The sequence below is a fragment of the Dacryopinax primogenitus genome (assembly GCF_000292625.1).
Source record: "Dacryopinax primogenitus strain DJM-731 SS1 chromosome Unknown DACRYscaffold_4, whole genome shotgun sequence".
Classification (NCBI taxonomy): Eukaryota; Fungi; Basidiomycota; class Dacrymycetes; order Dacrymycetales; family Dacrymycetaceae; genus Dacryopinax; species Dacryopinax primogenitus.
In genome coordinates, this window is record NW_024467201.1 from 104,199 (window position 1) to 131,643 (window position 27,445).

The window sequence follows — 27,445 nt, forward strand, 5'->3', positions numbered from 1 at the left end:
TCCATGTCATGAAGGCTTAGTCATGTCTCTTGACCAAGCAATGAGCTGGTGCCCTGACAATTCCCCAGTTGGGGATTGTATGGCAATTCCTTGCCTATGAGGAGAGCAACTCCTCAGACCTACCAATCATATCAACCAGTATGAAATGAGTATAGGTGTCCTGAGACACCTAGAGCTGGGGCAGGCCCTTCCAGGGGCCACTTGTTCAATAGGGGAGTTACTCCCCACAAAGATCCCACTCCTACTGATAGTGAGAAGAAGGCTGCAATTCCTGGTACAACTGGGAATGCAAGGAAGGACATAGTTTGTCCTATCGATGGCAAGCTGAAGCCACGAAGCCACCCTTGCCTGGGGGTAGTCTGTCTTGTTACTTATATGACAAGATGGGTCATTGGGCAAATGTTTGCCCACTACATAAGAGTATGCATCACTCTGAACAACCCCACCTCTGGTGGGGTGTGTCAGGCCAGTATTCCCATGGTTATTTTCGGGCCTTAAAAACTGTTGCGCAGCACTACGGACCCTCATGATGCAGGACAATGCACCCCAGCAACAAGTCTCAACCCCCCCAGATATTTGGCATGGTGACTACTATGATTTCCCAGGTGATGGAACCACCCGGATATTTGGCATGACAACTGCAGGTTTACCCTGCAACAGGATCAACCCACATGGATATTCGGCATGCCAACACCTGCCTAGGAGAGGTATCCAGAGACTGGATTAGTATAGAGTACAGTTTTTAGTAGCTAATGTAAGTAGTTTCCAGAAACTCCTGTATCTAGCTTATTCTGCACCTTTTCCAATAGCATTATACAGATCCAATTATCCCCATACTGGATAGGCAGCATCATCTTGACTTAGTGGATTTGACCTGACTTATTGTGACTTGACTAGACAGACACTGAGCTCTGATTTACCAACCAATTTCTGACAGCTCAGCTTCAGGCTGACTCTGGCATTCCTACTGACTTTCCTCATCTCACCCCTCTTTGCCCAGTGAGTTCTTGCTCACCACCCATCAGACAGATATTTTGGACACCTCTTGGGTTGGATCAACACTGCACATGAAGTGGTGGCAGACAACAATGTCCTGTATGATGATGGTGTTCACACCATACTCACTGGGATACCTCCAGATGAGAAGGAAGAGGACAATTGTTCTGCTGAGGAATTTGGTCTATATGACCTGTTTGATGAAGTTGCCAATTATCCTCCAGTGGAGGATTTGGCCAATATCAATGATATAGATGCCATCAAAGAGGACAACAGTAAGCCCGTGAGTGTGCAGGTTATGTCTATTAAGCCCTTTGGCTTAATGATGGTTTGAGCTGCACCAGCTCAGACAAAATTTGCCACCACAAAGACAGTGAAGCCAGAGATATGGCAAAGGGATGGCACTGGCCAATTAGGTAGAGGACAACCTCTATGGGATGAGACAGCTGCCTCTCCCATTGAATGCTACATCCGCATTGCTGGTTTTCCAGTGTTTGCCTTGCTGGATAGCAGAGCAGAGATTGACACAATCTCCGCAGACTTTGTTCAAGCCCATGGCTTGGAATAGGTGAAGCTCGAGCACCCTGTTGCCCTGCAACAGATGAGCAGGGGAAGCCATACTATAATACAGTATGGTATCAATGCCAAAGTTGACATTGAAGATTGAGTAGTTGAGCACTATTTCAACAGTGTCAACACTGACAAATACCAAGTAATACTTGGTATGCCCTTTGGTAAGAAGTTCGAGATCATGCTAGATCTCAGAGGTAAAGGTCTCCAAATTGGGGGACCTCAAGGTAGATGGATCACCTCAGGAGAGGCATTGTCCCATGGGATACAGAATAGTATCTCTAAAAAGGATTTGTCCCCTCTTCAAGAGGCGAAACATTCCAGCAATGCTGGTGTGAAACAAGTGCTCGCAGTGCAAACACCTGGGATGAAAAACCCAGCGATTGCTGGGGAAGGTCTGCATTCCTATTCTGAGGAATGCTTGCTGGCATAAGGGAAGGCCTTATGTCTGAAATAGAGGATCTCATGGGTGAGATCCCACAAAAGCTCCCCCCTCTGCGGAGGGTAAATCATCATATGAACTTGATTGATGATAAGGCTGTTTATAGGACTAGATGTCCTGCTTGCCCTGAAGTGCACAGGGATGAGCTTCATGAGAAGACTAAGTGGTACACCACAGCTCAGTGGTGGGTACCAGCGCAGATGCAACAGGCATTGCCTATGTTGTGCCTGTCAAAGCATAATGGTCACTTGCAAACAACCATGGACTGTTGAGAGAGAAACTCAAATACAGTGAAGGATATTACACTGATGCCAGATCAGGATGAGATCCATAGATGGGTTGCAAAACACCCATTTTGATCCAAGTTGGATCTTCAAAACACATTCAAAATGCTTTGAGTGCATCCAGATGATGTCTGGAAGACTGTGTTCCAGAACCCATTTGGAACGTTCCTGAGCCAAGTGGGCCAACAGGGAAATTGTAATCTCCCAGCATCATTCCAACAAATGATGATGGACATCCTACAGGAACATTGGATGTGTAAGGTAGTATGCTACCTTGACAACATTTTTGTCATGGGCTCTATGCTGTATGAGGCCCTTGCCAATTTAAGGATTGTGTTTGCAATCCTTAGAGAGCAGAAGCTCTACTTATCTCTGGATAAGGTTGATTTGCTGTCAAGCAGCATAGAGTGTCTAGGACACAAGATCACTGTTGATGGTGTGTAAGCAGACAATGATAAGATGTCTGTGATTAGGAATGCTAAGTTTCCTACAAATGCCAAAGAAAGGCAATGCTTCCTTGGCATGGTAACATATCTGGCACCTTACTTGCCAGACGTAGCTAGATACACTGGCCTGTTGTCAGCATTGACACACTCTAATAGGAGCTACAATGTAACTCCTATGCATGAGAAGTGCTTCAATAGCATAATTGCTCTGGCAATGGACTACCTGGTCCTGAAGCCTCTGAAGCCCATTGTTCCCAAGAATGGGATGCCAGTCTTCATCATATGTGATGCATCTACCAGTGGGGTAGGTTGCTACTATGGCCAAGGGCCATTGTGGGACAAAGTCCACCTGGCTGGATTTCATTCCAGGCAGTTTACGGATGCCCAGATGTTGTACTCAACATACAAGCACGAGCTTCTGGCCATGGTGGAGGCTCTCACCAAGTGGGAGTGCTAATTGATAGGTATCCCTATCACAATATGCACGGATCATGTGCTGTTGGAATACCTTCAATTGAAGGCAACTCTGGCTGGGGACAGAGTAATTCACCAGCAGGAATACTTGCAGTGATTCAATATCGTAAAGATATTGTAAGTTCCTGGAGAGAGGAACAAGATAGCAGACTGGATGTCACACTCAGGGATCCAGTACTAGCTGATGCACTAGTGGACAAAGAGTACAATACTCTTTCTGACGCTCAAGTTGCGAAGTTGCAACCAGAAGTTGCTGTTTGTCAGATGACAACTCGCTTCAAAGGCATGAAAGTGCCCCCACAAGAATGGGTAGTACCCAATACTCCTTTGCCTGCTCACAAGGGAAAAGTACCTCATCACCCTCATGGATGAGTTGAACAGCAAGTTGAGCAGAGTGCTGAACTCAATGGTGGTTATACCAACCATGCTGACATGGTAGTGTCCACTACTACTGCTGCGGGAGCTGGTGCAGAGACTATTCAGGTGGAGCCTGACTCTCTAGCACTTGCCCCTGCAGGGGAAGTAACAACGCTACCCAGTGTTGGGTCTTCCAAATGCGGTGATGAACTGTTACAGTTCCAGCCATGTGGACACCTTGCTCTGTTATGAGCAATTGAACACACTTATCAAGTGGATGCCTTCTACCAGAAGACATTGGCAACTTTGCCAGGTTCAAAGATGTGGTTCATTGAAAACAAACTTCTGTTCATTCAACACCCTCAGGGTGGTGTTGCTTTGTATGTGCCTACTAGGCAATACAAAGGGCAAGTGATACAGTTGCTCATTTTGGCTAACACTCACATTAGTGTTGGCCATTATGGCAATAGGAAGACAGTTGCCTTCCTAAAACACCAATTCTGGTGGTATAGCATGGGTAAAGATGCGAAGCATCTTTGCAAAGCATGTCTGCATTGCCAGAAGGCAAAAGACAGCACAGAGAAGCCTAGTGGACTTCTCCATTCGCTTGAAATCCCTGGAGCTCCTTGGAGCTCCATTGCCATGGACTTTATGGGTCCTCTCCCTCTGTCCAAAGGATATGATTACCTCTTGGTAATCATTTGTTGCCTTACAGCTATGGTACACTTAGTACCACTCCTTACAATGTCATCCTCTGTGGATGTCACCCAGATATTTGTATGAGAGGTCATACATTTGCACAGCCTCCCAGCCAGCATAGTCTCAGACAGAGACTTGAAGTTTACTGCCATGTTTTGGCAGGCACTGCATAGGCAGATGGGCATGACATTATTGATGTCGACTGTGTTCCACCCACAAATGGATGAAATGACTGAGCATATGATATGCTCAGTAAGTCAAATGCTATGTATAACAGTAGCAGATGACCAGTCTAACTGGTGCTCACATCTACCCATGGTAGAATATGCAATCAATGCTAGCATCTCGGCTAGCACTGGCTTCAGTCCATTCAAACTGAACTACAGACATCTTCTGTTGTTGACATGCCTGGTCAAACACTCTGAATTGGAGTATCAAGGTGTGGACCAATTCATGCATGAGGCACAATATGCGGTCCATATTGCGACAGATGCAATAATAGAAGCCCATGTTGAGCAGGCTTTCCATGCAAACAAGCATAGACAGGCTTCGCCTGTATATGAGAAAGGAGACTTAGTCTTCCTTTCTACTTGTAACTTGGTGATTTTTAAGAATCATGCAGTTAAACTTATGCCCCAATTTGTGGGGCCCTTTCTCATTGAGAAAGTTACAGACACAGATAATTGTCTGTTAGCTCTCTCAGAGAGTATGTGAAGATGTGGAATACATCCTGTATTCCACACTAGCCTGTTACAGCCTTATGTCTGTGGAGATGATTGACTCTTCCCAGGAAGATATCCAGACACCATATTTGGTGATGCTCCAGATGGAGAGCAGTTTGTCAAGCTGATCAATGATCATCATTGGCAACAACAAAAATTGGAATTTCATTTTGGGGCCATCTTGGCTGCCCCAGGGCCTCCCGCTCCCCTTCCTTGGGATGGGGCCCATAACAACAATGCTGTCTCTGGCAGCTATCAACATCACGCCCATCAGGGTGAGCATTATGGTTCTTCCAACAACCGTTATGGTGACATCTCTCCCTGGATGTCCAAGGATGAGTACTCATGTCCCCCCACTCCAGATTTCACTTGCAGGCCAAGTGACACACATTACCATGACTTGTGCATGGAAAGTTGGGAGCCATACCCTTGGCTCACACTCTATCCAATGCAGAACACGGAATTGGCCATTTGTGGCCAAGAAAAGCTCGCTGATGAGCTGGTATATAATCATGTCAAGTTACGAGACATGGAGCAGGAGCTCAATCACCTTTGGGGCAAGCATGAGGAACATGCAGATGAGATTCATAATCTCAAGCGTGACTTTCAGTCATGCATTGCTCATCTGGAGGACTCCCTCAAGACAAGCAACAAAAATCTCACTCGTTCTCTTGATGAGAATGCTCACATGTTGTCCAGGATGGACAAAGCCCAGTGGTTGCTCTCCAACCCGCACAATATGCTCCTCCATGCTCAGGGAGATGTGGAGATCCAGGGTTCCCATCATCAGGATGAGAGTGATGCTCTCACTGACCAGATCAGTCATCTGAAGGAAGATGTCTCCTGTTATTGCATCAAATGCAATGAACATCATTCTGAGAACAATAGGCTGAAGGGCAAGCTGTCTGCTTTCAACAGTGCCCCTCCCCCTCCCCCTCCCCCTCCCCATGCTCCTCTCCCTTCCGCCACTTGCAAGGCAGCTCCCCCTTCTGCCTCATGAGAGGCAGATGAGTTATACAACATCCCAATGGATGTCAACCCCATTGAGGAGGCCCCAGCAGCTGCCCTGATGACCTCTGCTGTTGCGAAGGTCCCCACCATTGCAAGGGTTCCTCCTGTCGTGAAGGCCTCTGCTCTCGCCCTTGGTAAATGTCCTGCCATGGAGGAGCTCCCATCTGCACACCTGCAGAAGATGCAGTCTCTCATGACTGCCACATCCTCCTCCTGTGTCTCTGCCATTGGCAAGATGTACAGTGCAGTGGTTGCCAGCTTGTCTGGCAAATCATCCAGTCAAAAGGATGAGATGGCATATACCTTGCCGCTGCAATTTGCCCCTATGGGCATTGTGATTACTGGTGGCAAATGCCTGCCACATCCCTCCTTATGATAAGGAGAACCCTTGGGAGTACATCTTGACTCCCAGACACTTAGGTGCTATCCGTGAGCATGATCCACCTCACTGGGCAAGGTGCCTGGAGACAGTGGACACCTACTGGGCCGTCTGACCCCATTATGGTCTCTGTTTGGACTACTCTGGTCCAAGTTCAACAAGATGCTTGGTCAAATTGGGACCGAAATAAACCCTCATGCCAATAAGGGGGCAGGTGTTCACTGCTCATGGGATGGACACTACTACATCCTGGACCTCCATCTCTGGAAGTTCTTGAAAGATCATTGTCCCCACCATGATAACAAATTATTCATTCACAGAGATGCAAATGCATTCTACAAGGTCTGCACAGACCTCTTCTCCTCTGAAGATCGCTTCAAGGACCTTGCCCATGCAGCAAAAATCCCTGAGCTCCCTGTGCCCCATTGGAGCATGTCTGCGTGCTTCCAGCATGCACTTTGCATTGTCAATGGCCAGCGCACCTGGGACATCATTGCCATCATGCATGAGTTTGCAGCCAGTGGGCTGCAAGGAGGGAAACTAGCCGCATGGGTTGGCTACTTTGGCCATAGGGCCAGGAAGGCACAGCACGTTGGTGGCACCTTCCATGAGCACATCCTTGACAAGGATGCAGCAAAGGCACTTCTGGCCTTCAATTCCCTGAACAACTCACTCTGGATGCAGGTGTATCAATCTTCAATTGTTCCACCTCCCCAGGTGGATCTCCCTCCCTTGGGTTTGAAACCGGAAGGTTTCCTCTGGAGTGATGAATGTGCCCCTGCTATTCCAGGGCCATTGCATGTTGATGTCCCTTCTGAGAAGGATGTCTCTCTCAATTACAGTTCTGATGACTGTGACAGATACAATGAAGGTCTCTGAGTCATAGCCTCCTCCTCTCTGAATGGGGGGGGGGTGTAAGGGATATGTAGATATCCCCATACTTACCATATATGGTAACACTGCCTCTAGGGTGATCAGATCATCCAATGAACTTACACATAGTGGGTGGCTGTAGGCCACCCTTTTCTCTATCTCTCTTAGTACACTCATGTTGTATTACTACTAGTTAGTGTAATACATTGATTCAGTGTACCTATTGGGAGTGAAAGGACATCATAAGCCCTTTCAGTGATGCCAAACTGCTCTGATGTGAGCATTAGCAATCTTCTGCCAAGCTAGCACAGCTTTTGTATAATGAGCACAGTGGAAAGCTGATATGTTCCTTGTGCTGCTTCATGCTATACCTAAACAGGAAGGTCTTCTTGCATGGTTCTGTGGTTCTGCTCTTTTTGGCAAAGATAGGCCAGCTGAGTAATTCAACCATGATAACTGACTGCCCTGTGCTGTTCATTCAAGACAAAATTACTTTTACACCAAATTACTTTTATTATGAATCCAAACCCAAAAATGATGCAAATACATGATGGCACATTCATTTAAACCAGGAATGTGAAGTTGTGGAAGTTGTGTGTACCTTTGCAAGGTACCTGACCCTGCCTCAGGAGAAAGGCACATGAGGGATTTGTAAAAAAAAATGGACGAGGTGCGAATCGAACGCACGACTTCATGCACGCAGGGTATGCGAAGCAAGCACTCTACCCCTGAGTTACACGCCCTGCCATGATCAACCCCTCATTTTCTAACTTCATGGTACTACTCCAAAAAATTTTTCAGAGGTATGTAGCAGCTGGTTCTATCCCCCAACTGGCGGTCGTTGTTGGTGGATTCTCACACGAGCGCAGCTCGCTAGACGGCTTGATGAGGAGAAAAGCAGTAGCAAGCATGACAACAACAGCAGGCGCATTCTAGCCGGAGCCTAGTAGGAGAAAGAGTCTACATTCAGTAGAACAAGCGTACTCCCTTCCTGTCTCCCCATTGGCCAAACGCGGGTAAGATGGTGGTAAGAGCGAAAGAGATGAGCCGTAGAGACGAAGCACAGCAGGTCAACTGATATAAACTGATATTGCTCTTTTATGTACTATAACACGCAGTATCCACAGCGCCTCTCGGTCGCCAAACTACATATACTCGAATCTGAAACGACGGAATCTCGTTGTAGGGAATAAGAACTCTAAGGAAAATCGACACCTCCTGGTCGAGCGAATAAAGATACACAGGCAGGCAGGGAAGGGAGGGACAAAGGTGATAGTAGGAATACACAAATGTATGTTTTTCGGATTGGCAAAAGGTTGAGGAAAGCCGGGGTCCGATAAATATGTTTGATGTTCATGATCGTCGGTACTTGACTCGACTTGAGATGCTGCTAGAGTCGCTCTTCCAGAGGGCACTCATTCGCCTCCCTCTCTGCCTTCTTTCCCCTCCTGACAACCTCATTCCTTGCATCCTTGCACACTTTCGTCCACGCACTTTTGAGCGCCTCTTCAACCCCTTCTGCACTCTGGTCAAGTCCGAGGAACATCGCCCGCCTCACTTCCTCCTCCTGAGGGACGAGAGTGACGCAGCGCAGCGCAGTTGTGCGCTTTTTCGGGCCTGTGGAAGAGGCATAGCTGACGAGAGAAGAGGCTTCAAGCATATTGAGCACATCGTGGAAGTCGCTCGACCCAAGAGCCGGAGGAAGAGTGCCGCCGTATTTCGATAGCAGGGCAGAGTAGCTCGCGAAGAGCTGGGTTGGGGTCGGGGCAGTGGACTTGGACTTGGCCGCAGTACCGAAGGACGGGACAGAGGTGAGCGGGAGTCCGAGAGAGGTTCGGTAGGAGGCAACAAGCAGGGCGAGAAGGATGAGACGTGTTTGCACGGGTAGGGTACGGATGAGCACAGTTGTTGGGCTGCTGGCGGAAGGCGCTGAGGAGGCAGTAGAACTCGATGGGAAAGTGACAGTCTTGATAGCGGCGAGGATATGCGCGGGGCTAACCTTGACCAGATCGCACGCGATGAACGGGTTCTCAGCAGTGCGTTTCTTCCAGTCTTTCTCTGCGGCATCAAGTGCCTTCCGCAACACTTCCACCAGCACACGCAGATCCCCTGTCCGCCCTCCCACACGCCGCGCAGCGAGCTCGAGGGCCTTTTCGTCTATGACCGTGCACTCGCTGGGGAGCTTGCACTTGACGATAGCAGTCATTTGTTCCCACGTATATGGTGCGAAGCTGACTTGGGTGAGGGAGATGGACGCAGGCAGTTGAGACGGGAGAGAGAGCGAGTTTGCGATAGTGAGCAAGCATAGGTTCGGATGCTGCGAGGGGAGGTTAAGGATGGTGGAGAGGACGCTGGGAAGGCGGAGGAGCGTGTCGATCTCGTCGAGCACCAAGACGCTGTGCGGTGTCAGGGTAGTTTATGACGGAGTAAGATGGAGACATACAACTTATCACCTTCCTCAAGTAGTTTCTCCAAGCTCATCTTCGAATCTTTCACCTTCTCTGCTTCCATGGTGCCCCACGCGGTGTCCCACACCTCTTTCGCACTGGCGAGTCCCATACAGTTGATCATCCCCGTTCTCACCCCATCTGCCTTGATTTCAGAGAGCATTTTCTTAACCAGGGCGGTCTTCCCAGTGCCAGGCGTGCCGGAGATGTACATTACCCTGCTGTCATCGTCCTCATTCAATCCAGAAAGAAATGGAGAGAGAAACGCGAGTAACTCGATTCTCTGGTCTTCCCGACCGGCAAGGTCTGAAGGAGGTGCTTTGAGCGCACCACGGGCAGTGACGTACGCGTTCGATGTCGGAGACGGGCACTTGATGTCCTCATCTCCGAGTATCAGGCGGCCCATGTCGAGAGAAGGAGTGAGCAAGGGTGCATCGAACGAGTCGCCTTCCGACTCCGGGGTGAGCGGTGGTGTAGGCGCGAGAACAGGGATAGTCAAACGTGTTGTGCGACGCGTGCTGGTTTTCTCTGGTGCTGGATCAGCTCTCCGCGGCATCCTACGAGTGCTGGGCAATCGTTCTATTCTCGGTGTGCTAGAGCGCGCGCGACTGCGGGTCACGCGGGTGTCCATGTCGAGCTCATCATGTAGGCTGACGACGCTTGGTATGGGAGATGAAGGACAGGGGGAGGGAGGGATGTTCTCCTTATTCGAGTAGGGGTCGCAGTCCGTCAAGGGCGAGAGAGAGGTGCGCGCGCGTTTAGGATGTGGAACGGTAAGTGAGGGGAGCTTGTTGTTGCTCAGTGTTGGGAGAGTTCGGGAACGCTTGCCTAGAGCCATCTCGTTGTTGTCGGTGGTGGGTGATCTTCGTCGTCGTCGTTGTGAAAAGAGGTATCGCAATTGCTAGTCGACTTCTCCAGTTGTCCTCGTCGTCGTCGTCGGTGAGCAAGTCGAGGAAGAGGTCATTCGCTGTTGACAAGACTTGTGTTATATATCGCGGAATCATCACGGAATAATTGTGATATCCGAACTGAACGCGTTTTGCTTCCGTCCAATGAAACGCAATGAGAGAGCGCGTCGCATCACGTGACACTAGCCAGCTCATGAGTAGGTCAGGGTCAACTTTCTTCTTCTTTTTCTCCACAACATCCATCAACGAGGAATGTGGAATACCCAGTGGTCATCTATGCTGAAATGCAATGGGAATTTCTATCGCATTACTGAACTGGAAATGCCTGCTTTTGGAATGCAATAATCTGCTTCAGTGCCCTAATATCCTCAATACCCTGGGTAACTCCTGATATCTCCTTGCTGGCTGAAACGAACCGAAACTTCTGGGGACCGACACATCCTATTGATACGTATCCGGCAATCACATTGCGTTCACATGTAATACGCACATCTCTGCTTGAGCGAGGAATGTCCCGTCCCCTACTCCGCAAGCCACTGTTCCCAGCGTTCCCATCCCCCGCAGCTCAACTTATCTCTGCTAATACCGGGCGGTGCACAGCTCGGGAACACCGGAGTACCCCGAGTCTGAAGTACCTCTCCGTCCCCCCTCTTCTGGCGACCATCTTCTCGCTTTGTAGGCGGATCGTCCCACCTTGGTCGTCCCCTTCCCCTGGTCAAAGTAGGGGATGCCCACAAGCACATCCGAGGACACGCGGTGCTCTAGTGGTCTAGCCCAGCCTCGCAAGTGTCAGAAGAAACAGGAATACTGACATCCCATGTCTCCCAACATCTCTGCACACTTAAACCCACTCTTTTTCAACATGGCCCAGCGTCTCCCCCCGCACCTATCCAACAACAAACAACCAAGGGCCAACGACCGATGTCCGTCGCACAACCCCTAGCCACTTCGGTACCCTCCAGCCCCGCAGGGGCCTCCTTCTCCGCAGCCTACCCGGCAACACCCCGTTTCCTGAGGGCAGAAAGCACTTTAGGCACTCCCAGGGCAAAACCTCTGCACACCCACGCGCACTCTCACTCCCGACCGCAACCCCGGCGCGCACACAGCTCCTCCTCCACTGCCTCCTCCTCTTCCTCCTCCTCAGCGTCGTCGTCGGCATTGTCAGCATTGTCATCAGCGTCGACAACGACAACGACATCGTCCTCCTCCTTCCTACCAACTCGAGGTCCATGCCCCTCCCTCTCTCCCCCATTCCCATTCGATTCCCTCCCCTTCCTCTCTCCCGGACCAATAGTGCGTATTGGCCCAAGCGCGAACCCTCGCCAGGTGAAGGCTTTTTTTGACTTTGCGCTTACGCCGAGTATGCTAGCGCCTTTGGGTAGCGGGGATGGAGTTGCCGGTAGTGCGGATGGGCGCCATGATACTGGATGTATGTTGTAACTATTCGAGGATATGGTTGACGCTTATTCGGCTTATGTAGATGAACGACACACATAGGCGCAGCTCGGATTAACATCTTGCACGGCAACACCTTCATCTCTCTCTTCTTTTCTCTGGGCATCGTTATGTAATCACTGGATGATTGTAGCCTTAGACGTCGATTTCGCTATCAAATACCCCTACGCGAACCATCGCATTTATCTGGCTATCCCCAACTATCGGGCAGGTTACCGCCCACCATTAGCAAACCACTCCTTCTGCTTCCCACAATGCTCAAACTTGCACCCGGGGCAACGAAGTCCCATCTGCACACTCGCATGCTGTCCCGTCCGCTTCACTTCCTTCAGATGCGCAGCAGCGATATCTGCTATCGCACGGGCAAACACGGGGGAGCCGTTGAGCGACTCGGCGCGGGTGATATCGATTCCGAGCTACAGAGGTCATCAGCGCACATCCCCAAAACTGGAGTAACTCGTACCTGCTTCGCTTCCTCCGCATACTCGTGATCCAGCTCAAACAGCGTCTCTATATGATCACTGGTAAACGCGATCGGCACCAGGCACACCTTCTTCTTCCCTAGCCTAGCAAGTCCCTTGAGCGCATCATTCGTCTGCGGTCCCATCCACGCGCTAGGCCCGACCTGACTCTGCCATACCAGCCTGTAGGGATTTCGGTTCCCTAGGCGGTGCATGACCGCGCTTACTGTGGAAGAGACTTCGAGCACGTATGGGTCGCCCCGGTTCACAACGGACATGGGGAGGGAGTGGGCAGAGAAGAGGAGCACGACCGAGTCACGCGTTGAGGGATCGTAGTGTTCCAACGCAGTTTCGATGTTGCGTGCGAATGCCTGCTTTCGTCAGCTAGTGTAGGCGAAGCAGAGGGGAAACGTACTTCTACCAAACCGGGGTGGGCGAACCAACGATCGATAACGCTCCACTCCACACCGGGCATCCCCATTTGCACATCCTCGTCCCCCACTTTCGGCCTACTCTTCACCCCCGTCGCCCAGCGCCAGACCTCATTCAGGCTGCTCCCAGTAGTGGAACACGAATACTGCGGGTACTGCGTGAATGCGACCGCGCGGGTCACACCGTCCCGGCGCATCTCATCCATACAGTCCTCAGTATACGGCCTCGCATACCGGAATGCGACATACGCCTTATGCGGTGCCGTTTCCGGGCTTAGCTCGTCCAGAAGGGGGATCATCGCCTGTCCTTGATGCCTCGTCCACCGGAGGATGGGCGACCCACCGCCGATCGCAGCGTACTGTTTCTCTATCTGGGGTGTGCGCCGTTTTGCTATCCAGGGGGCGATGAGGCTTTGCAATGGAAGAGGGATGAGGTCGCGGTCGTGGAAAAGGCGGGAAAGGAATTCGTGCACTTCTGGTAACTGACCGGGTGTTAGTGGGCGCCGGAAGGGTTGCCTAGTGAATACGCACGGTTGATGGCCCGCCCATATTCATCATTACGATGGCTGCGGATAACTTTACTCTTCCTTTCATTCCCGACATACTGAACTAGCATACCCGTTGGTCTATCAACATGTTAGCGCCTGAACACTGCTCCTGATCGTCGGAACTCACGGTTTTCGTCCCATCAATATTGCCATTCCTCTCCTGCCTTCCCCACTCTGAGCCAGGCGCTTAGAGCAACTCGCCAGACAGCTAGTCATGCTAATACTCTTTCTGCAAGCCAACAAGAGATACGGTATAAGAGTCAAGCGATGCAGAGGAAGGGGGAAGGTGCGGCGGGTGCTGGACGACGTCCGTGCACTTTATTTCAACTTCAACAAGGGATCTGCGGAAAGCCGCGGAAGGCGCGGCACTTTGTTCACCACTGACTGTCCGAAGGTAAAAGTTGACATAAAGACTTCGTACATACCGCGGAGGAAGCGTAAAATGAAAATAAAATATTACAATATGATCATTACGCTTTACTACAAAGGACGGCAGTGCCCCAATTAGAAGTGTCCCAGGGCGCCGCTAACACTGCTCGCTGAGCGTCATCACTCGGGTCGATCTTCTTTCTCGCCTCCGGTACGTCTTCTGCAGTTCCCTCATTACCATTCACCTCGACCTCTTCCAGATCCAGTTCTCCTCTTTCCTTCAGCGCCAAGTCAATCAGCGCTGACAGCCTACGGCTGACAGCATCCTCCGGCAATCCTTCTCTCTGCAAGATGTCCCTCGCAGTAAGTGAATTTCCAGACATAAGGAACAGTCGTGCCACATTCTGCCTAGCGCCGAGCGAATACGGCTGCGCGGAAAGCGCTTCCTCAGCTACGGCGACAGCCAGATCAATATCACCATTAGCAAGATGATGTCTCGAGAGAAGGAAGTCGACTTCTCCGCTGGGATCGACCGCAGCCCTTTCGGCCCGGGGCAATATGTCGATCTCCGCCAGAGCCGCGGTGAGGAGATCGGTATCGCCTGTCAGGGAACCGATAGAGGCCAGAGCAGTGATGGCCGCCAGATTGTGCGGATCCGCGGATATGCTACCACTTGAGTCAGTCGAGGGAAGAAAGAGCTTATACTGAACGAACCATTCTAGGAGCAGGCTCTTCGCCGATTCTCTCGCCTCTTCAGAGCCCAGTGCCCACAGCATTTTCGCGAGCGTAAGACTGATGTGCCCTTTGATCTCCGGATAAACTTCAGGAACCTGCTCCTGCGCAGCTTCGAGGACAGTGAGCGCCTGTTCGAGGTCACTGGCCAGAAAGTGGGCTAGGCCAGTACTGAGAGCCGCCTGGGCTTGCAATATCGATACTTCCTCGTCCCCATCCTCGGCTTCACCTTGCAGGAGGTTCACAGCAGTGCCAAAGGCTTGTATCGCTTCTTCGTACTTCCCGTTCACGACTAGCAATCGGCCGAGATTACTATGCGCAACAGCATACCTGCGCTCTATAGCCTTGTCTTCGCTCGTCTCGTACTCTTTCTCCAGGAGAACAATCGCATCCCGCACTCTGCCTTCAGCAAGGTCGGTTTGACCGAGTTGCTCACATATCAGGCCATGCAGATGCAGAACCGTGGATGATGTCGGCTGTTCACGGCAGTACCGATCTAAAGCGGAGAAAGCGAGGAAGAGGCGGTCGGTGCGCAATTGAGATTGTTCAGTCTCCCGAGCGTTGAACAGACGAGTCGCGAACATATGGCTAGCTTCAAGCTGTGTACCTAGTTTAGCGAAGTTCAGGTGAGAGAAGGGCACACATACCATGGAACCAGAAGAAATCACGACAGCATGCTCGAAGAGCGCACTCGCATCGGCCTCGTCGCCATTCTGGGCAGCCAATAGAGCTTGTCCGACCCAGGCAAGCGGCTCATCCGGATCAAGTGTCTGGGCACGAAGGAAGGCCTGGTTTGCGAGTTCCGTATCTTGATGGAAGAGGTACAGCAAGCCAAGGTTGGTCCAAATCAGTGGGTCCTGCAGGAATGTGAGATCTGCAACAAGGAAACTCGGCACGACGCACCTTGTTGTCAATCTGGATGGCAGATAAAAACGCATACTGTGCCAGCCTTGCATTCTTCTCAAAGCTCATTACACCGAGAGCGTTCCAGTATTGCGGGTCTTTCGGGTCAGCTTTCACGGCTTCCTTGCAGCATCTGAGCGATTCCTTGAGATATGGTTCTGCATTATCGGTGATCGGAAGAAGAGAGACGAGCTTATGCAGCCCAGTGGCCAAGTCGAACCAGGCGCTGCTGAGCCCTGTGTTGTCAAACTTCGTCAGAGCAACTCGGTGCTCGCAGCCTAACAGAGAAAGTTTCAGCGCGACCAGCCCGTCGGTACCTTCGCCCAGCGTTTTGGTAACGCTTGCCGTGGTGAGCAAACTACCGAGTATGGCGCCTTTACCAACCTCGTTCCCCAGGAGCATACTTTCTATTTCTCGCAGAACGTGGTACGCCTCTTCCGTGTGCTCAAACGAGGTGCATATGCCGAGCTCGAACAAAGCATCGCACAGGGTCTTCCATCCCAAGCGACGGAAATTGCTTTCCCCGGCGAGGAGCCTTCTGGCGACTTCTAATGCTTGCCAGAAGCTACCTTCTGACCTGCCCAGATAGCCTCCAATCACCTGTGCTCGTCCGTATGCAAGGTACGCCGAGCCCAAAGCACTGAGGACGCCCGCATCGTCAGGTCGCTTCTGAGAGATGTCTTCAAATACAGCTATAGCAGCGTCGAAGCGCCCAATTTCGCATTCGACTTCGGCAAGGAGGAACGCACAGACCCAGTTGTCCGAATCCAATTGTTGCGCCCGGTTGAGGGCTTTAATCGCTGCTACCTGCCTTCCAGAGCGGGCATAAGCTTCCCCAAGCCGGAGCCACGAGCCGGCGTCGTCAGGCTCAGCCCGGAGGGCGATTTGAAATGCCTGGATCGCTGGGGCAAAGCTACGTCTCTGCAACTCCACAGCACCCAGCGCCTTCCATGCCCAGGCATTCTGCGGTAGGTGCCGACGGGCAGCCACAGCACCCTGGACGAGGCTTTCACCTTGCTCAAGGCCGCCCTCGCCCTCGATCGTCCGCCGCGCGACAACTTCTGTCAGATCCCACTCGCCCTCCTCGGCGAATCCCTCAGCAAGCCTGCGTGCCGCGTCTCCCTCGCGGGCGTCAAGCTCGAATGCCTTCTGGAAACACTTGCTCGCCCTTTGCGGATCTGGCGGCTGGGCAACGTCGGAATAGTAGATTCCCAGACTTGTGAATGCGGGTGCGAAGGAGGTGAGTCGCTTGAGGGAGGTGATGAATGCCTTGTAGGCTTCTTCGTACCTCCCTCCTACTTCCCAGAGACACCGACCAAGGCGCCACCATGCGCGCGCTCGTTGTCTTTGGATGCCAGTATGCGGGGAGATATCCCACAGAGACACGGAGTCACGTAGCCCGGATTCGCCTTTCTCATCTAGGCCGTTCCGAACCCAGCACCACGCCCTTTCTTCCCGTGCCTCCAACTCCACCACTTCTATGGGCTGATCTGCATCTTCACTTTCTTCTACCTTCTCTGGCGCCTTCTTCCCCTCTTCCCGTTTGCTGTGCTCGGTGCCCACAACCTTCCCAAAAACGATCGCAGCTTCACCCCACTTGCCTAACGCTTGGAATATATACCCCCGACCCATGAGGGCCGGGACTAAATTCGGATCTTCAGACAGGACTTGGTCCAGAAGGCGGAGTGCGCGAGGGTGATGCTTTGGTGGATGCAAGTGTACGAGACCTGTTGCGAGCTCGGTGTTGAGTGATCGGTTGACCCTGTGTGCCGGTATGTCAATGGATTAGTTCAAGGCTACGAAAGCGACGAAAACGCACAAATGGAGAGATTGTCCCGTCTGTTTTTCATGCCGTTGAACTAACGCTAGCCCGGCTTCCGATGTCCTAATCAAGCCGGGCCAGTCTTCTTGCAGCCTCTGGACTTCTGCCAGCATTCGGTGGGTGAGTATGCTGTTCTGGCAAGACTCTGCGGCCTCCTGCGTTCCGAGTAAGAATATTAATCAACACTTCATTGCAACATAGGGTAGAGCGCACAAGTAGGATGTCATAGCCGTCTTCCTCGTCTTCCTGCGCGTGTCCGTTCTCTTCTTCTTCCTCCTCCTCTTCCAGCAATTGGATGCCCATGTACAGAAAGTATCCCTTCACAACCGTTCCCAACGCGCTATCGGGAAAGATTGTTCTCCATCGCCTCAATAACGCCCAGTCGTAGTCCTCCAACGCGCCGGCGTCCCTCCACTCCACCCACACGCTCCAGGCCAGCTCATCCGGAATGCCGAGCAAGACCTGCCCACGGGCCATCTCTATGAGCACATCCCTCAGCTTCCCCTTCTCCTCCTTGCTTGCAAACTCCAATGCAGCAAGCTTCAGTCGGAAAAGCTTCCTCTCTGTTTCTCGTCTTAGATCGTCCGACGCATTCGGATGGTTCAGCACCTCCCCGTACAACTCGGGCAAGCGTGATCCCTCCCCCACCTCCCGACGAACCGTTCGGTGTATCTCGTCCACACTCCCGGCTCCCAGACGCATGCGGCGTTTGTCCACCTCTTTCTTCACATGCTCCTCTTCCTCATTCTCACTCAGACGAACGACTTCTTCAAGTGTAGGGAGGCTGCTTGCTAGGGCGAGCTGGATCTGATGCACGGTCGAGGCAGTGGGAGCTGTAGGTTCGGGATGGGGAAGGTCGCACAAGGTCGCATAGCACTGGCTTGTGGGAAGCAGTAGCGAGAGCGTGTCAATCACATCCTTCCTGGTGCCCCTTTCGCGACTAAGCTCCAAGAGCCGCTGTAGTGACTCGGCACATCGTTGTGCGTCGCCTGAAGCAGTGAAGAGTTTGATGAGTTGGAGGAGTGAAGTGCGGTGGGCAGCATAGTTGCAGGTGCGTTCATATAACTTCGAGAGGCCTTGTTGAGCCAAAGGATTGGCGGGTTGGATGTTGATGGCTCGTTCGTACGTCTGGCGTCAACTGAGTGATTTGATACGATTAAAGAAAAGTAACGCACCTTTACAGCATCATCTACCTCTCCCAATTCTAAACAAGCTAATCCAAGAAAAACAAGACTGTTCTATATTGTTAACTGTAACTAGGTACCTTTCAAACACAGGATACTCACGCATTGTAGTTCTCTGCTTCGTATTCCAACACCTGGGATGCTGCCGACTTTGCTGTCGTCCAATCCTTTTTCTGTATTGCATCTCTTGCTGCCTTGAGCTTGCTTTTAGAGTAAGAAGACATTGCTGTTATTAGATGGAATGTATTCGAATCATCATTGTTTTTATAGTGAACTGGTGGTCGTTGTAAGGGTGCTTGTGGCGGACAACAATCCTAACATCCACGATCCCTCTTGCTATTATGTACCAGGCATTCTACCCAGTCTCGAAGCTTGCCGCGGTCGTATGTTGACACAAGCCTGCCTATTTCTACGTCGAGGTGCTCTGAGAGAGAAGACGAGGAGGCGCCATGTGGTACATGTGCAACCACTGCTATCCTCAACTCAATGCATGATACTACTTCGAGACTACGAGAAAGAATCTTGACGCTCTAGCAGCTTGCACAAGCGAATTTCATTATTTATCGATCATTTACAAGTTGTACACCTTCTTTCTCGCCCATACAAAGTACAGATCGACATACATTTTGTTATCCGGATTGAGCGCCTCTTCAATCATGTCCTCAACGATTTCGTTCGTAAGGCCGAATTCCTGTAATTTGACAATAAAAGAACGAGCAGCTGCAATCATGCCCGTACGCATTCCCTCCCCGATAGCATGCAATCTTTCATCCTTAGGCCAAGGGCTCATACACGCCGGTACAACAAGCTCATGCACCTCGCTGAATTTCTTGCTTGCTGAAATACGAGGGGCTAGCAGCGGCCCTGTGCCAGGCAACACTCCTCTAGTCTTGCAATAGCTCCAATATACGTCGAAAAACCGGGATGCCTTCAAGGGGACCTATTTGTCTTCCGCATCAAACCGGGTGGTTGGGTCGGCGACCATCAAGATCCCTCTAGGAGCTACCACCTCTATGGCTTTATCAAGTACAGTCCCGAAGTTCGGCACATGCATTAAGGGAAATCGACAGTTGACGACATCAAATGTACCAGTTGCTAACGACCACGGATCTGTGAGGACGTTGAGGCACTTAAACGTGAAGTTTGGCGGTATCTTCCTGGTATATCAGAGTGAGGCGATTTCCAACCGCACTATGCCTGTTGAGCTCACCCCAGATAAGGTTCAGTGATGTCGACTCCTACGACCTCCGCCATAGGGAATTCTTCAGCAATCTCAGTCGCCCATGCCCCTGTTCCGACCCCGATGTCAAGGATCTTCCTCGGATTGGCTGGCCAGTGAGCACTATGATGGTTTCCACCAAAGTATGCCTTGATACCGTAGTGTTGCGCGTTTAACCGATGTCGTTCGTCTTGGTCAGTCCCTGCAGCCTAATCCTAGGATCAGCCCATAATGCATCTTAGGGAAACAAGATTACGCACCGGGAGGGAATATGGAGTCCCCGCGGTCCGAGATTCTCAATCCTTCTGGTTATTTTGCGGAGTACTGTCAGGACTTTCATTCTTTTGTCGGTCCTCAGGCCCCGGTTCCATCGTGGACGCCGAAATCGAACGGTCGAAACGAAGTAGCATGCCAACCATGCAGCCACCACGATGCAGCCAAATGCTTCCCGTTTCTTTATCTGAACAGGCGCGCAAATGGATGGTGCGGAGTTCCAAGAACAAATGGTCATTTAATTTGCAAGCACGCACAACCATCTAACTCTCCTAGATGGGCTGCATACAACTTCACAACCCCCTACCTGCCTTACATCCGACTTGGCTTCTTCTTCGCCCACACGAAGTATATGTCCATATACAGCTTGTTCTCCGAATTCTCCAGATCACTGACTAGTCCTTCGACGATGGCATCTGTCACTCCATATTCGTAGAGCTTCTTGTTAAGACCTCGTGCGGCCTGAATCAGCCCACTTCGAATGCCTTCTCCAATGACATGTAGGTTCTTATCCTCCGTCCAAGGGCCCATGGGTACCGGGACAACCGTTCCGCATGTCTGAGAAAACTTGCCACTGGCGATGATGAGCGATGCAAACTGGGACCCAGGCCGAGGGTTGACACCGACCGTCTCGAGGTATCCGTGAAAGACGGTAAACCCAAAATGGGCCCCGTGCGGCACAGGCTTGCCTTCTACTTTCCATTGCTGGTGTTCATCTTCGAACATGAGGATGCCTCCAGGTGCCGTTGCGTCGATCGCATGCTGGAGCAGCTTTGGGAAATTCGGGATATGCATTGCGATGAATCGGCAATGAACAATGTCGAAAGAACCGGGGGGGAAAGGCCAGGGGTCTCTGACGAAGTTGAGAAATTGGAATGTGAAGTTCGATGGCTTGTTCCTACATCGCCGATGTGAAACGGGTCAGATTATGCACGCCCGGGACATCGGCTAACTCACTTCATTCCGTCTATGATGTCGATCCCAACAATCTCTGCCTCTGGGAATTGCTCGCAGGCCTCTCTCGCCCACACACCGTTCCCGCAGCCGATCTCCAGGATCTTCTTCGGGTGTGACGGCCAAGGAGCACCGCAGTTGTTTCCACCGAAATATTCTTTGATGCTGTAGTGTTGAACATTCAACCGCCGGTCTTCACTTTCATTATTATTGCTCTAAAGTGCGTACCACTTTGAGCTCCTGCTACCGAAACGGTGCTAGGGACTCACACAGGAAGAGTATATTCCACGTCTGCCCCGGGATATAGCGTATGACCGTTAGCGATCGGTTTCTGAGGCATCTTGCTTGTTGGAGACATAGTAACAAACGTCAACAAGAACAGGTGATTATATTAGAACTGTGGTGCCTCAAGTGCTCTAAGACGCCGGTAAGAACGGATATATTGCTGACAGGTAAAAAAACGCACAATAGAAAATGATGGAACCGGTCTCATCCGCCAGAACGATATCAACGCCTCAATTTATGAATTTCAGGAGTCCCAAAACATGTAGGGTTCTGAATCAGGATTTTGGGGCTGTTCAGCATAAATCCCCGATCAGCAAAGCATACGCCGGATTGGTATTTTCAGGGAGACGCCATTCATGCGGAATTAAGTAAAACAGATCGTCAATGCGCCGCAGTCTCGGGTGTCTATCCGCAATTCAACATGGCAGGGCCTCAAGCTAACAGTAATTAATTAGTGTGTCCGTGAAGTTGTACAACTTACCTAAGAATCCTCTGTAACGCAATACCCGACGCCGAGGCTTGTGCTTGCTTCTAGTTGAAATGTCACCCAAGTTACAGCCAAATAAGCGCACAACTATATAGTTGCGGACAAACTTCGCTCTAGTCAGGCGGGGCCCGCAGCACCGACGCTCAGTTCAAGGATCTCGTCCGCCAGGTCGTATCATAATGATTCGATCACAGGTCCTAATGTATTGTCGTCGCAGTGTTTTGCAATTGCATTGCCCCGGTATATCCCGTCTTTCCAAGTTCGTTAGACGGCGGTATGACATCTCGATTGTGCGACGGCGTGCTGTTTCTCGTTACCTCACAAACAGTCAGCAACTGCCCTTGCTCAGGACATGCAGTGACAGAAAAGCAGAGTTGAGAGATAGTATCCTGGACAATTAGACCAGCCAAAAGTTTTTGTTGGGAACATTCGTGGAGACATGGACAGGGGAACGTCAGGGATAGCCGGACCGCCCGTTACCACAGTTGACAGCGGATTGATCGAACGCGCCTGTGTTCCTTGTTTATGTAAGCCAGGGGACTCCGAAGGAGACTGGTCCGACATCATCAGTTGAGTAACAACTTTCATATTACACATTATAGACTCTCCTAAACAGGTGACGTGACTTTAACAACGCTACAAACGACTTGACTTCTTCCTTGCCCAGATGAAATACTGGTCCATGTACAACCTGTGCTCTGAATTCTCCATTGCTTTCACCACGCCGTCAATGTTATCTTGGGTCATGCCATACTCGAACAGGACTGGGTTGAGAGTTTTGGCGCCTTCGATCAACCCAGTCCGTATACCCTCTCCGATGGCGTGCAATTTCGGGTTATCGGTCCAGGGGCCCATTGGTGCGGGAACGATCTCCTGGTGAAGCTCGTCAAATTGCCTGGTGCCAAGGATGATGGGTGCAATTAGGGGCGCCGCGTAAGAGTCCACACCGGCCATGTGACCGAAACTGTGAAATACGGAGAATGCGTAATGAGCTGGATATGGCAAAGGCTTTCCATCGGCCCTCAGCTGCTGGTCTTGATCCTCGAACATGAGAATGCCTCCCGGTGCAGTAGCTTCAATGGCTCTTTCGACCAAAGTCTTGAAGTTCTGAACATGGAGTGCAACGAAGCGACAGTGGACAATATCGAAGGATCCAAGTGGGAACGGCCAGGTGTCTTTAATGACATTGAGTCTCTGGAATGAGAAATTCGAAGGTCTGTTCCTATATCGTACGTCAAGGGTCAGCTTCCTTTTCATTACCAGGAAGTCTAATGACTTACTTTACCGCGTCTACGATATCAACCCCGACGACTTGTGCCTCCGGGAACTGCTCGCAAACCTCCCTCGCCCACACGCCGTGCCCGCAGCCGATCTCGAGGATCTTCTTCGGGTGCGCAGGCCAAGGAGCGCCACAGTTGTTGCCGCCAAAGTAGTCTTTAATGCCGTAGTGCTGGGCGTTCAAACGTTCCTCTTCGCGTTTATCTACTCCGCTCTGTGGAGAAAGGTCAATAAGGACCGTATACTGGTGCATGATGGAACTGACCATGAGAGAATAGGGTGCATCGGTATTGTGATATTTCCTCTCTCCATTCACAACCGCTTTACCGGGCGTCTCGCTCGGTGCCGAGGTAGCTTCAGGTTGGGTGTGGGTCATGATTTCCTGATCAGAGGAAGGCGAAGGTCTTGCGGTAAAGTTGTTTGGGTCTGTTCTTCCGTTCGGGGCAAACCAATGCACTTATATATGCGGCCTTCTACCGATAAGTAATGGAGAGACAATACACAAAGCACGCCGTCCTCACGCCATGGCGTTGACCCACTGCAAATGCTGTACTAATCCTTGAAACTTGAATTTCGACTAGGGTAGACACGAAAGTAACACTACTGTATTGATGAGAGTGGAAAATAGAGGTATCCACTCATAATATTGTACAGTTATCGTGTGGCAGCAGTTACATACAGTATTGTGTTAGTTGGGACAAACCGCAAGTTCGGGAGATGCGGGGGCTGTCCATCTCCCATGTGGACGGACGTGCGTGATCGGGACTACTTGTTCGATCGTTAATGCTACCATAACATGTGGATCGAAGACTCATAAGCTTTACCCGAAGTGCCCGACCGACCATGACAAAGAACCGGTGGACTTACGTAAATCCATAAGCCTGCCCCGAAAAGCATGGACATCCAGTACAAAAAACGGAGATGTTGCAAATGCATCGATCGGGCTGGATTGCTTGGCACTTTTGTATTCAGTACTAGTGTCAGGTTGCTGACATCATGAATCGGTTACAGACAACTTCGTTTCTTCCTTGCCCAGACGAAGTACTGGTCCATGTACAGCTTGTTCTTCGGATTCTCTATTTCCTTGATCATTCCCTCGACGATGTCCTTTGTCATACCATACTGGAACAGCTTCTCATTAAGACCTCGCGCGCTGCCGGTTATTCCATGTCGAATGCTTTCTCCGATGGCATGTAACTTCTTATCCTCGGACCAGGCAGCCACTGGTGCAGGAACAACTGTTTCGTGGGTTTCGGCAAACTGCCTACTTGCCATGATGAGGGGCGCAAACAACGGTCCTGGACGAGGGTTGACGTTGACGGTGTCGCAGAACCCGTGAAAGATAGCAAATCCAAGATGGGCTGGGTGCGGCACGGGTTTGCCCTCTGCTCGCAATTCCTGGTCTTGATCTTCGAACATAAGAATGCCTCCTGGTGCGGTTGCCTCGATGGCCTTGTCAAGGAGCTTTTCAAAGTTCGGGATATGCATCGCTACGAATCGGCAATGGACGATGTCAAAAGATCCAGGCGCAAAGGGCCAAGCGTCTTTTACGAAGTTAAGTAGCTGGAACGTGAGGTTCGATGGCTTATTCCTAATATTACATATCAGGCGAGTCAGCTTGCAGAACTATAGGCTGTTTATCTCAAGACTCACTTTACTCCATCGATCATGTCGACTCCAACAACTTCCGCTTCTGGGAATTGCTCGCAAACCTCCCTCGCCCACACACCGTTACCAGAGCCGATCTCGAGAATCTTCTTTGGGTGAACCGGCCAAGCGGCGCCACAGTTATTCCCACCAAAGTAATCTTTGATGCCATAGTGTTGAACATTCAGCCGCCAGTCTTCAATTTCATCTTTACTGCTCTGAATCAGAGATCAAATGAGATCGGGACAAGGGAGGATCACAAATGCGCACAGGGAGGGTGTACGGCTCATCGGTATTGTGATATTGCCGATCTCCACTGACGAGTGGTTGATCAAGCATCACGCTTGACGTCGGGTTGGTATTGGTTACTGCCATAGAGGAGAGAAGGGGCTGTAAAGACTAGATGGTGAATCTGTTGTCCGGTTCGGTCCTTCTACTTGGCACATATATAGTCGACGCCACTGCCGATAAGCCGCAAGACCGCACTATGAGAATGCCACCATAGAACTCGTTGTCCAGACACTTGATTGGTGCAAGCGACTTCTGAACGTGGCTCTACTCCTTAAAACTTTGAGACGTCGAGATGCCTTGGCGATCATTTTGCAGATGACAGGCTATACATTTGGTTGCATTTGAGGCTGTCCGCCTGACTCAGCTCCACCTCATCCGCAAAGGCATGTTTAATAGGGAAGCAGACATGCGGAGATACGATCTCGTTGAAAGCTCAAATGATAGAAACGCCTGTGAAAGGAATGAATGAGGTCCAGACGGCGGAGATGATCCGATCCGCAGCCGATTAATTAATAATTACGGAACCCCGGTACCGGTGATACCTCGGGTATTCAGACCTTACAGTTTCCTCTATATGGACAATCTTGTTTGTTGGCTTGACGATTCACTATTTTGGAATGCAACTGTAAAATGTATGATCTTGTACAATTTCAAACCTTTCTACAGATGATCGGGCTTTTTCCTTGCCCAGACGAGGTACTCGTTCGCGTATATCTTGTTCTCCGGGTTCTCCAATTCTCTGACCATTCCTTCGACGATGCTTTTGGTCATACCAAACTCGTACACCTTTGGACTAAACGCTCGGGCGGCTTCGATTATTCCAGTCCGCATGCCTTCTCCGATGACGTGCAGCTTTTTATCTTCAGTCCAGGGGCCCATAGGTGCCGGAACGATCGTCTCGTGCGTCTCGGAGAACTGTCCACTGGCAATAATCATAGGTGCTAATAGCGCACCGGGACGAGGATTGACACCGCATGATTCGCAGTACCCGCGAAATATGGTGAAAGCGAGAACGGCTGGATATGATACAGGCTTGCCCTCCGCTCGCAGTTGCTGGTCTTGATCTTCGAACATGAGGATGCCTCCTGGTGCGGTTGCTTCAATGGCATTGTCGAGCAATTGCTTGCAGTTTGGGATATGCATGGTAACATATCGGCAGTGGACAATGTCGAAAGAACCAGGCGAGAAGGGCCAAGGGTCTTTGACGAGATTAAGGAGCCGAAATGTGAAGTTTGGAGGCTTAGACCTACATTGTATATCAGAGGTCAGGTCAACATGTATGTCCACTCCGTAGTCACTTGCAAGTTCACCTCAGTCCGTCAACGATATCCACCCCGACGACCTCTGCCTCTGGGAGCTGTTCGCAGACCTCCCTTGCCCACACGCCGTTCCCAGAACCGATCTCGAGGATCGGCTTCGGATGCGTAGGCCAAGGAGCACCACAGTTGTTTACACCAAAGAAGTCTTTGATGCCGTAATGCTGAGCGTTCAGCCGCCGCTCTGAGCGTTCATCTATCCCTGTCTGAGGAACGGAATAAGTGGGATTCATCATCGAAGTATGAGACCATTACTCACTGGGAGGGAATATGGTTCATTGGTATCATGATACTGCCTATCCCAGTTGACAGCTTCTTTTTTTCGTCAGGTAATTTGTCTGATAGGCGCGAGTTGTCCTGAGAAGAGGCCATTGAGGAATAGTGGCCCTAGTCCAGATTGAGGTAGGAGATTAAGGCAATTCTTTCGCGTTGGGTCATTTGAGTGGAGGACCAAGCGACATATATAGATGGGTGCTCCTTGAGGACCAGGAGGAGGATACATGGCAATCCTTGAAAAACTTCTGAAGTCACTGAATGGGTCACAAGTTGTATGACCGACAATCCTGAAGCAAGAAAGGAAGACTAAAAAGAGTCGCTCCATAGGAAGGGGATTTCTCGAACGCTAGCCATGATGCATCTGATTAAATGCGAGGCTATTCAGACATGGGTCTCCCGTGGGGCATTGCTGTTTGGGGCCTTCGTTGCTGAGGTAAAATCCGGCCATCAGCCCGATGGGCAGCACAACAGGCTGTTTAGTGCTAAAGCATTAGAGCAACATCCTCAAAGTCACTCTGCCAAGGCTTTGCATGCATAAGAGTCGGAGGTGCACCCATACGGTTCCTAGACAACTTGTTGAGAAAAATGTGGGGCGGGTACCAGGTGGATGGCTGGTTGGTTCTACTGGGAACTCAATTCATCGAGCAGGGTGACTTGCTGAGAAAGGATGACGCACATTCTCGGGCTTTACCACCAGTTCCATTCTTGCGATCCATTCATCGAGAACTACCCCATCCAACGTGGTCCGCATTCCAGAGGATATACTCGATCTCTGCGAGATGGGGGCGACAGGCCCACCCTTGACAGAAGGAAGTCCAAGCCATTTGTGTATTGCATCCAGCAGGTGAGCTTTAAAAGAACGGGAAGGGAATGACGTTTCCCATCACATAGAATCCATTCAAGTCA

The 27,445-nt window shown here is 50.8% G+C and overlaps 9 protein-coding genes and 1 non-coding gene across 10 annotated transcripts; 2 read left to right on the plus strand and 8 right to left on the minus strand.

Annotated features, from left to right (window-relative positions):
• Positions 1–6,017: 6,017 nt before the first annotated feature.
• On the plus strand, positions 6,018–6,377 carry DACRYDRAFT_105062 (uncharacterized protein; the record flags this gene model as incomplete). The annotated part of the gene is made up of 1 exon (XM_040768027.1): positions 6,018–6,377. The coding sequence occupies one exon, from the start codon at positions 6,018–6,020 to the stop codon at positions 6,375–6,377; it is 360 nt and encodes a 119-aa protein (XP_040630885.1).
• Positions 6,378–7,915: 1,538 nt separating this feature from the next.
• DACRYDRAFT_t21 lies at positions 7,916–7,996 on the minus strand. The gene has a single exon. It is a non-coding gene; the product is annotated as a tRNA-Ala (tRNA).
• Positions 7,997–8,643: 647 nt separating this feature from the next.
• DACRYDRAFT_105063 (P-loop containing nucleoside triphosphate hydrolase protein) lies at positions 8,644–10,538 on the minus strand (the record flags this gene model as incomplete). The annotated part of the gene is made up of 2 exons (XM_040768028.1): positions 8,644–9,649; positions 9,697–10,538. 2 exons carry the CDS (start codon positions 10,536–10,538, stop codon positions 8,644–8,646), a joined length of 1,848 nt encoding a protein of 615 aa, XP_040630886.1.
• A 991-nt stretch (positions 10,539–11,529) lies between these two features.
• Positions 11,530–12,179, plus strand: DACRYDRAFT_105064 (uncharacterized protein; the record flags this gene model as incomplete). Its single annotated transcript, XM_040768029.1, has 2 exons — positions 11,530–12,037; positions 12,106–12,179. The coding sequence occupies 2 exons, from the start codon at positions 11,530–11,532 to the stop codon at positions 12,177–12,179; spliced, it is 582 nt and encodes a 193-aa protein (XP_040630887.1).
• Positions 12,180–12,275: 96 nt separating this feature from the next.
• On the minus strand, positions 12,276–13,513 carry DACRYDRAFT_48139 (ferrochelatase; the record flags this gene model as incomplete). The annotated part of the gene is made up of 4 exons (XM_040774808.1): positions 12,276–12,479; positions 12,527–12,895; positions 12,940–13,437; positions 13,487–13,513. The coding sequence occupies 4 exons, from the start codon at positions 13,511–13,513 to the stop codon at positions 12,276–12,278; spliced, it is 1,098 nt and encodes a 365-aa protein (XP_040630888.1).
• A 460-nt stretch (positions 13,514–13,973) lies between these two features.
• DACRYDRAFT_48261 (TPR-like protein) lies at positions 13,974–18,737 on the minus strand (the record flags this gene model as incomplete). The annotated part of the gene is made up of 8 exons (XM_040774818.1): positions 13,974–14,538; positions 14,587–15,203; positions 15,252–15,461; positions 15,508–17,269; positions 17,327–17,484; positions 17,543–18,457; positions 18,505–18,562; positions 18,616–18,737. 8 exons carry the CDS (start codon positions 18,735–18,737, stop codon positions 13,974–13,976), a joined length of 4,407 nt encoding a protein of 1,468 aa, XP_040630889.1.
• A 347-nt stretch (positions 18,738–19,084) lies between these two features.
• DACRYDRAFT_114435 (uncharacterized protein) lies at positions 19,085–21,292 on the minus strand (the record flags this gene model as incomplete). The annotated part of the gene is made up of 6 exons (XM_040769819.1): positions 21,231–21,292; positions 20,963–21,174; positions 20,351–20,903; positions 19,724–19,941; positions 19,520–19,670; positions 19,085–19,453 (listed from the first exon to the last, which is right to left on the minus strand). Exons 2-6 carry the CDS (start codon positions 20,965–20,967, stop codon positions 19,085–19,087), a joined length of 1,296 nt encoding a protein of 431 aa, XP_040630890.1. The 5' UTR covers positions 20,968–21,174; positions 21,231–21,292.
• Positions 21,293–22,367: 1,075 nt separating this feature from the next.
• On the minus strand, positions 22,368–23,385 carry DACRYDRAFT_114436 (S-adenosyl-L-methionine-dependent methyltransferase; the record flags this gene model as incomplete). Its single annotated transcript, XM_040769820.1, has 3 exons — positions 22,368–22,953; positions 23,012–23,223; positions 23,275–23,385. The coding sequence occupies 3 exons, from the start codon at positions 23,383–23,385 to the stop codon at positions 22,368–22,370; spliced, it is 909 nt and encodes a 302-aa protein (XP_040630891.1).
• A 218-nt stretch (positions 23,386–23,603) lies between these two features.
• DACRYDRAFT_20692 (S-adenosyl-L-methionine-dependent methyltransferase) lies at positions 23,604–25,168 on the minus strand. The gene is made up of 3 exons (XM_040772039.1): positions 24,927–25,168; positions 24,663–24,874; positions 23,604–24,600 (listed from the first exon to the last, which is right to left on the minus strand). The coding sequence occupies exons 1-3, from the start codon at positions 25,029–25,031 to the stop codon at positions 24,015–24,017; spliced, it is 903 nt and encodes a 300-aa protein (XP_040630892.1). The 5' UTR covers positions 25,032–25,168; the 3' UTR covers positions 23,604–24,014.
• Positions 25,169–25,545: 377 nt separating this feature from the next.
• DACRYDRAFT_114438 (S-adenosyl-L-methionine-dependent methyltransferase) lies at positions 25,546–26,496 on the minus strand (the record flags this gene model as incomplete). Its single annotated transcript, XM_040769821.1, has 2 exons — positions 25,546–26,193; positions 26,258–26,496. The coding sequence occupies 2 exons, from the start codon at positions 26,494–26,496 to the stop codon at positions 25,608–25,610; spliced, it is 825 nt and encodes a 274-aa protein (XP_040630893.1). The 3' UTR covers positions 25,546–25,607.
• Positions 26,497–27,445: the final 949 nt, after the last annotated feature.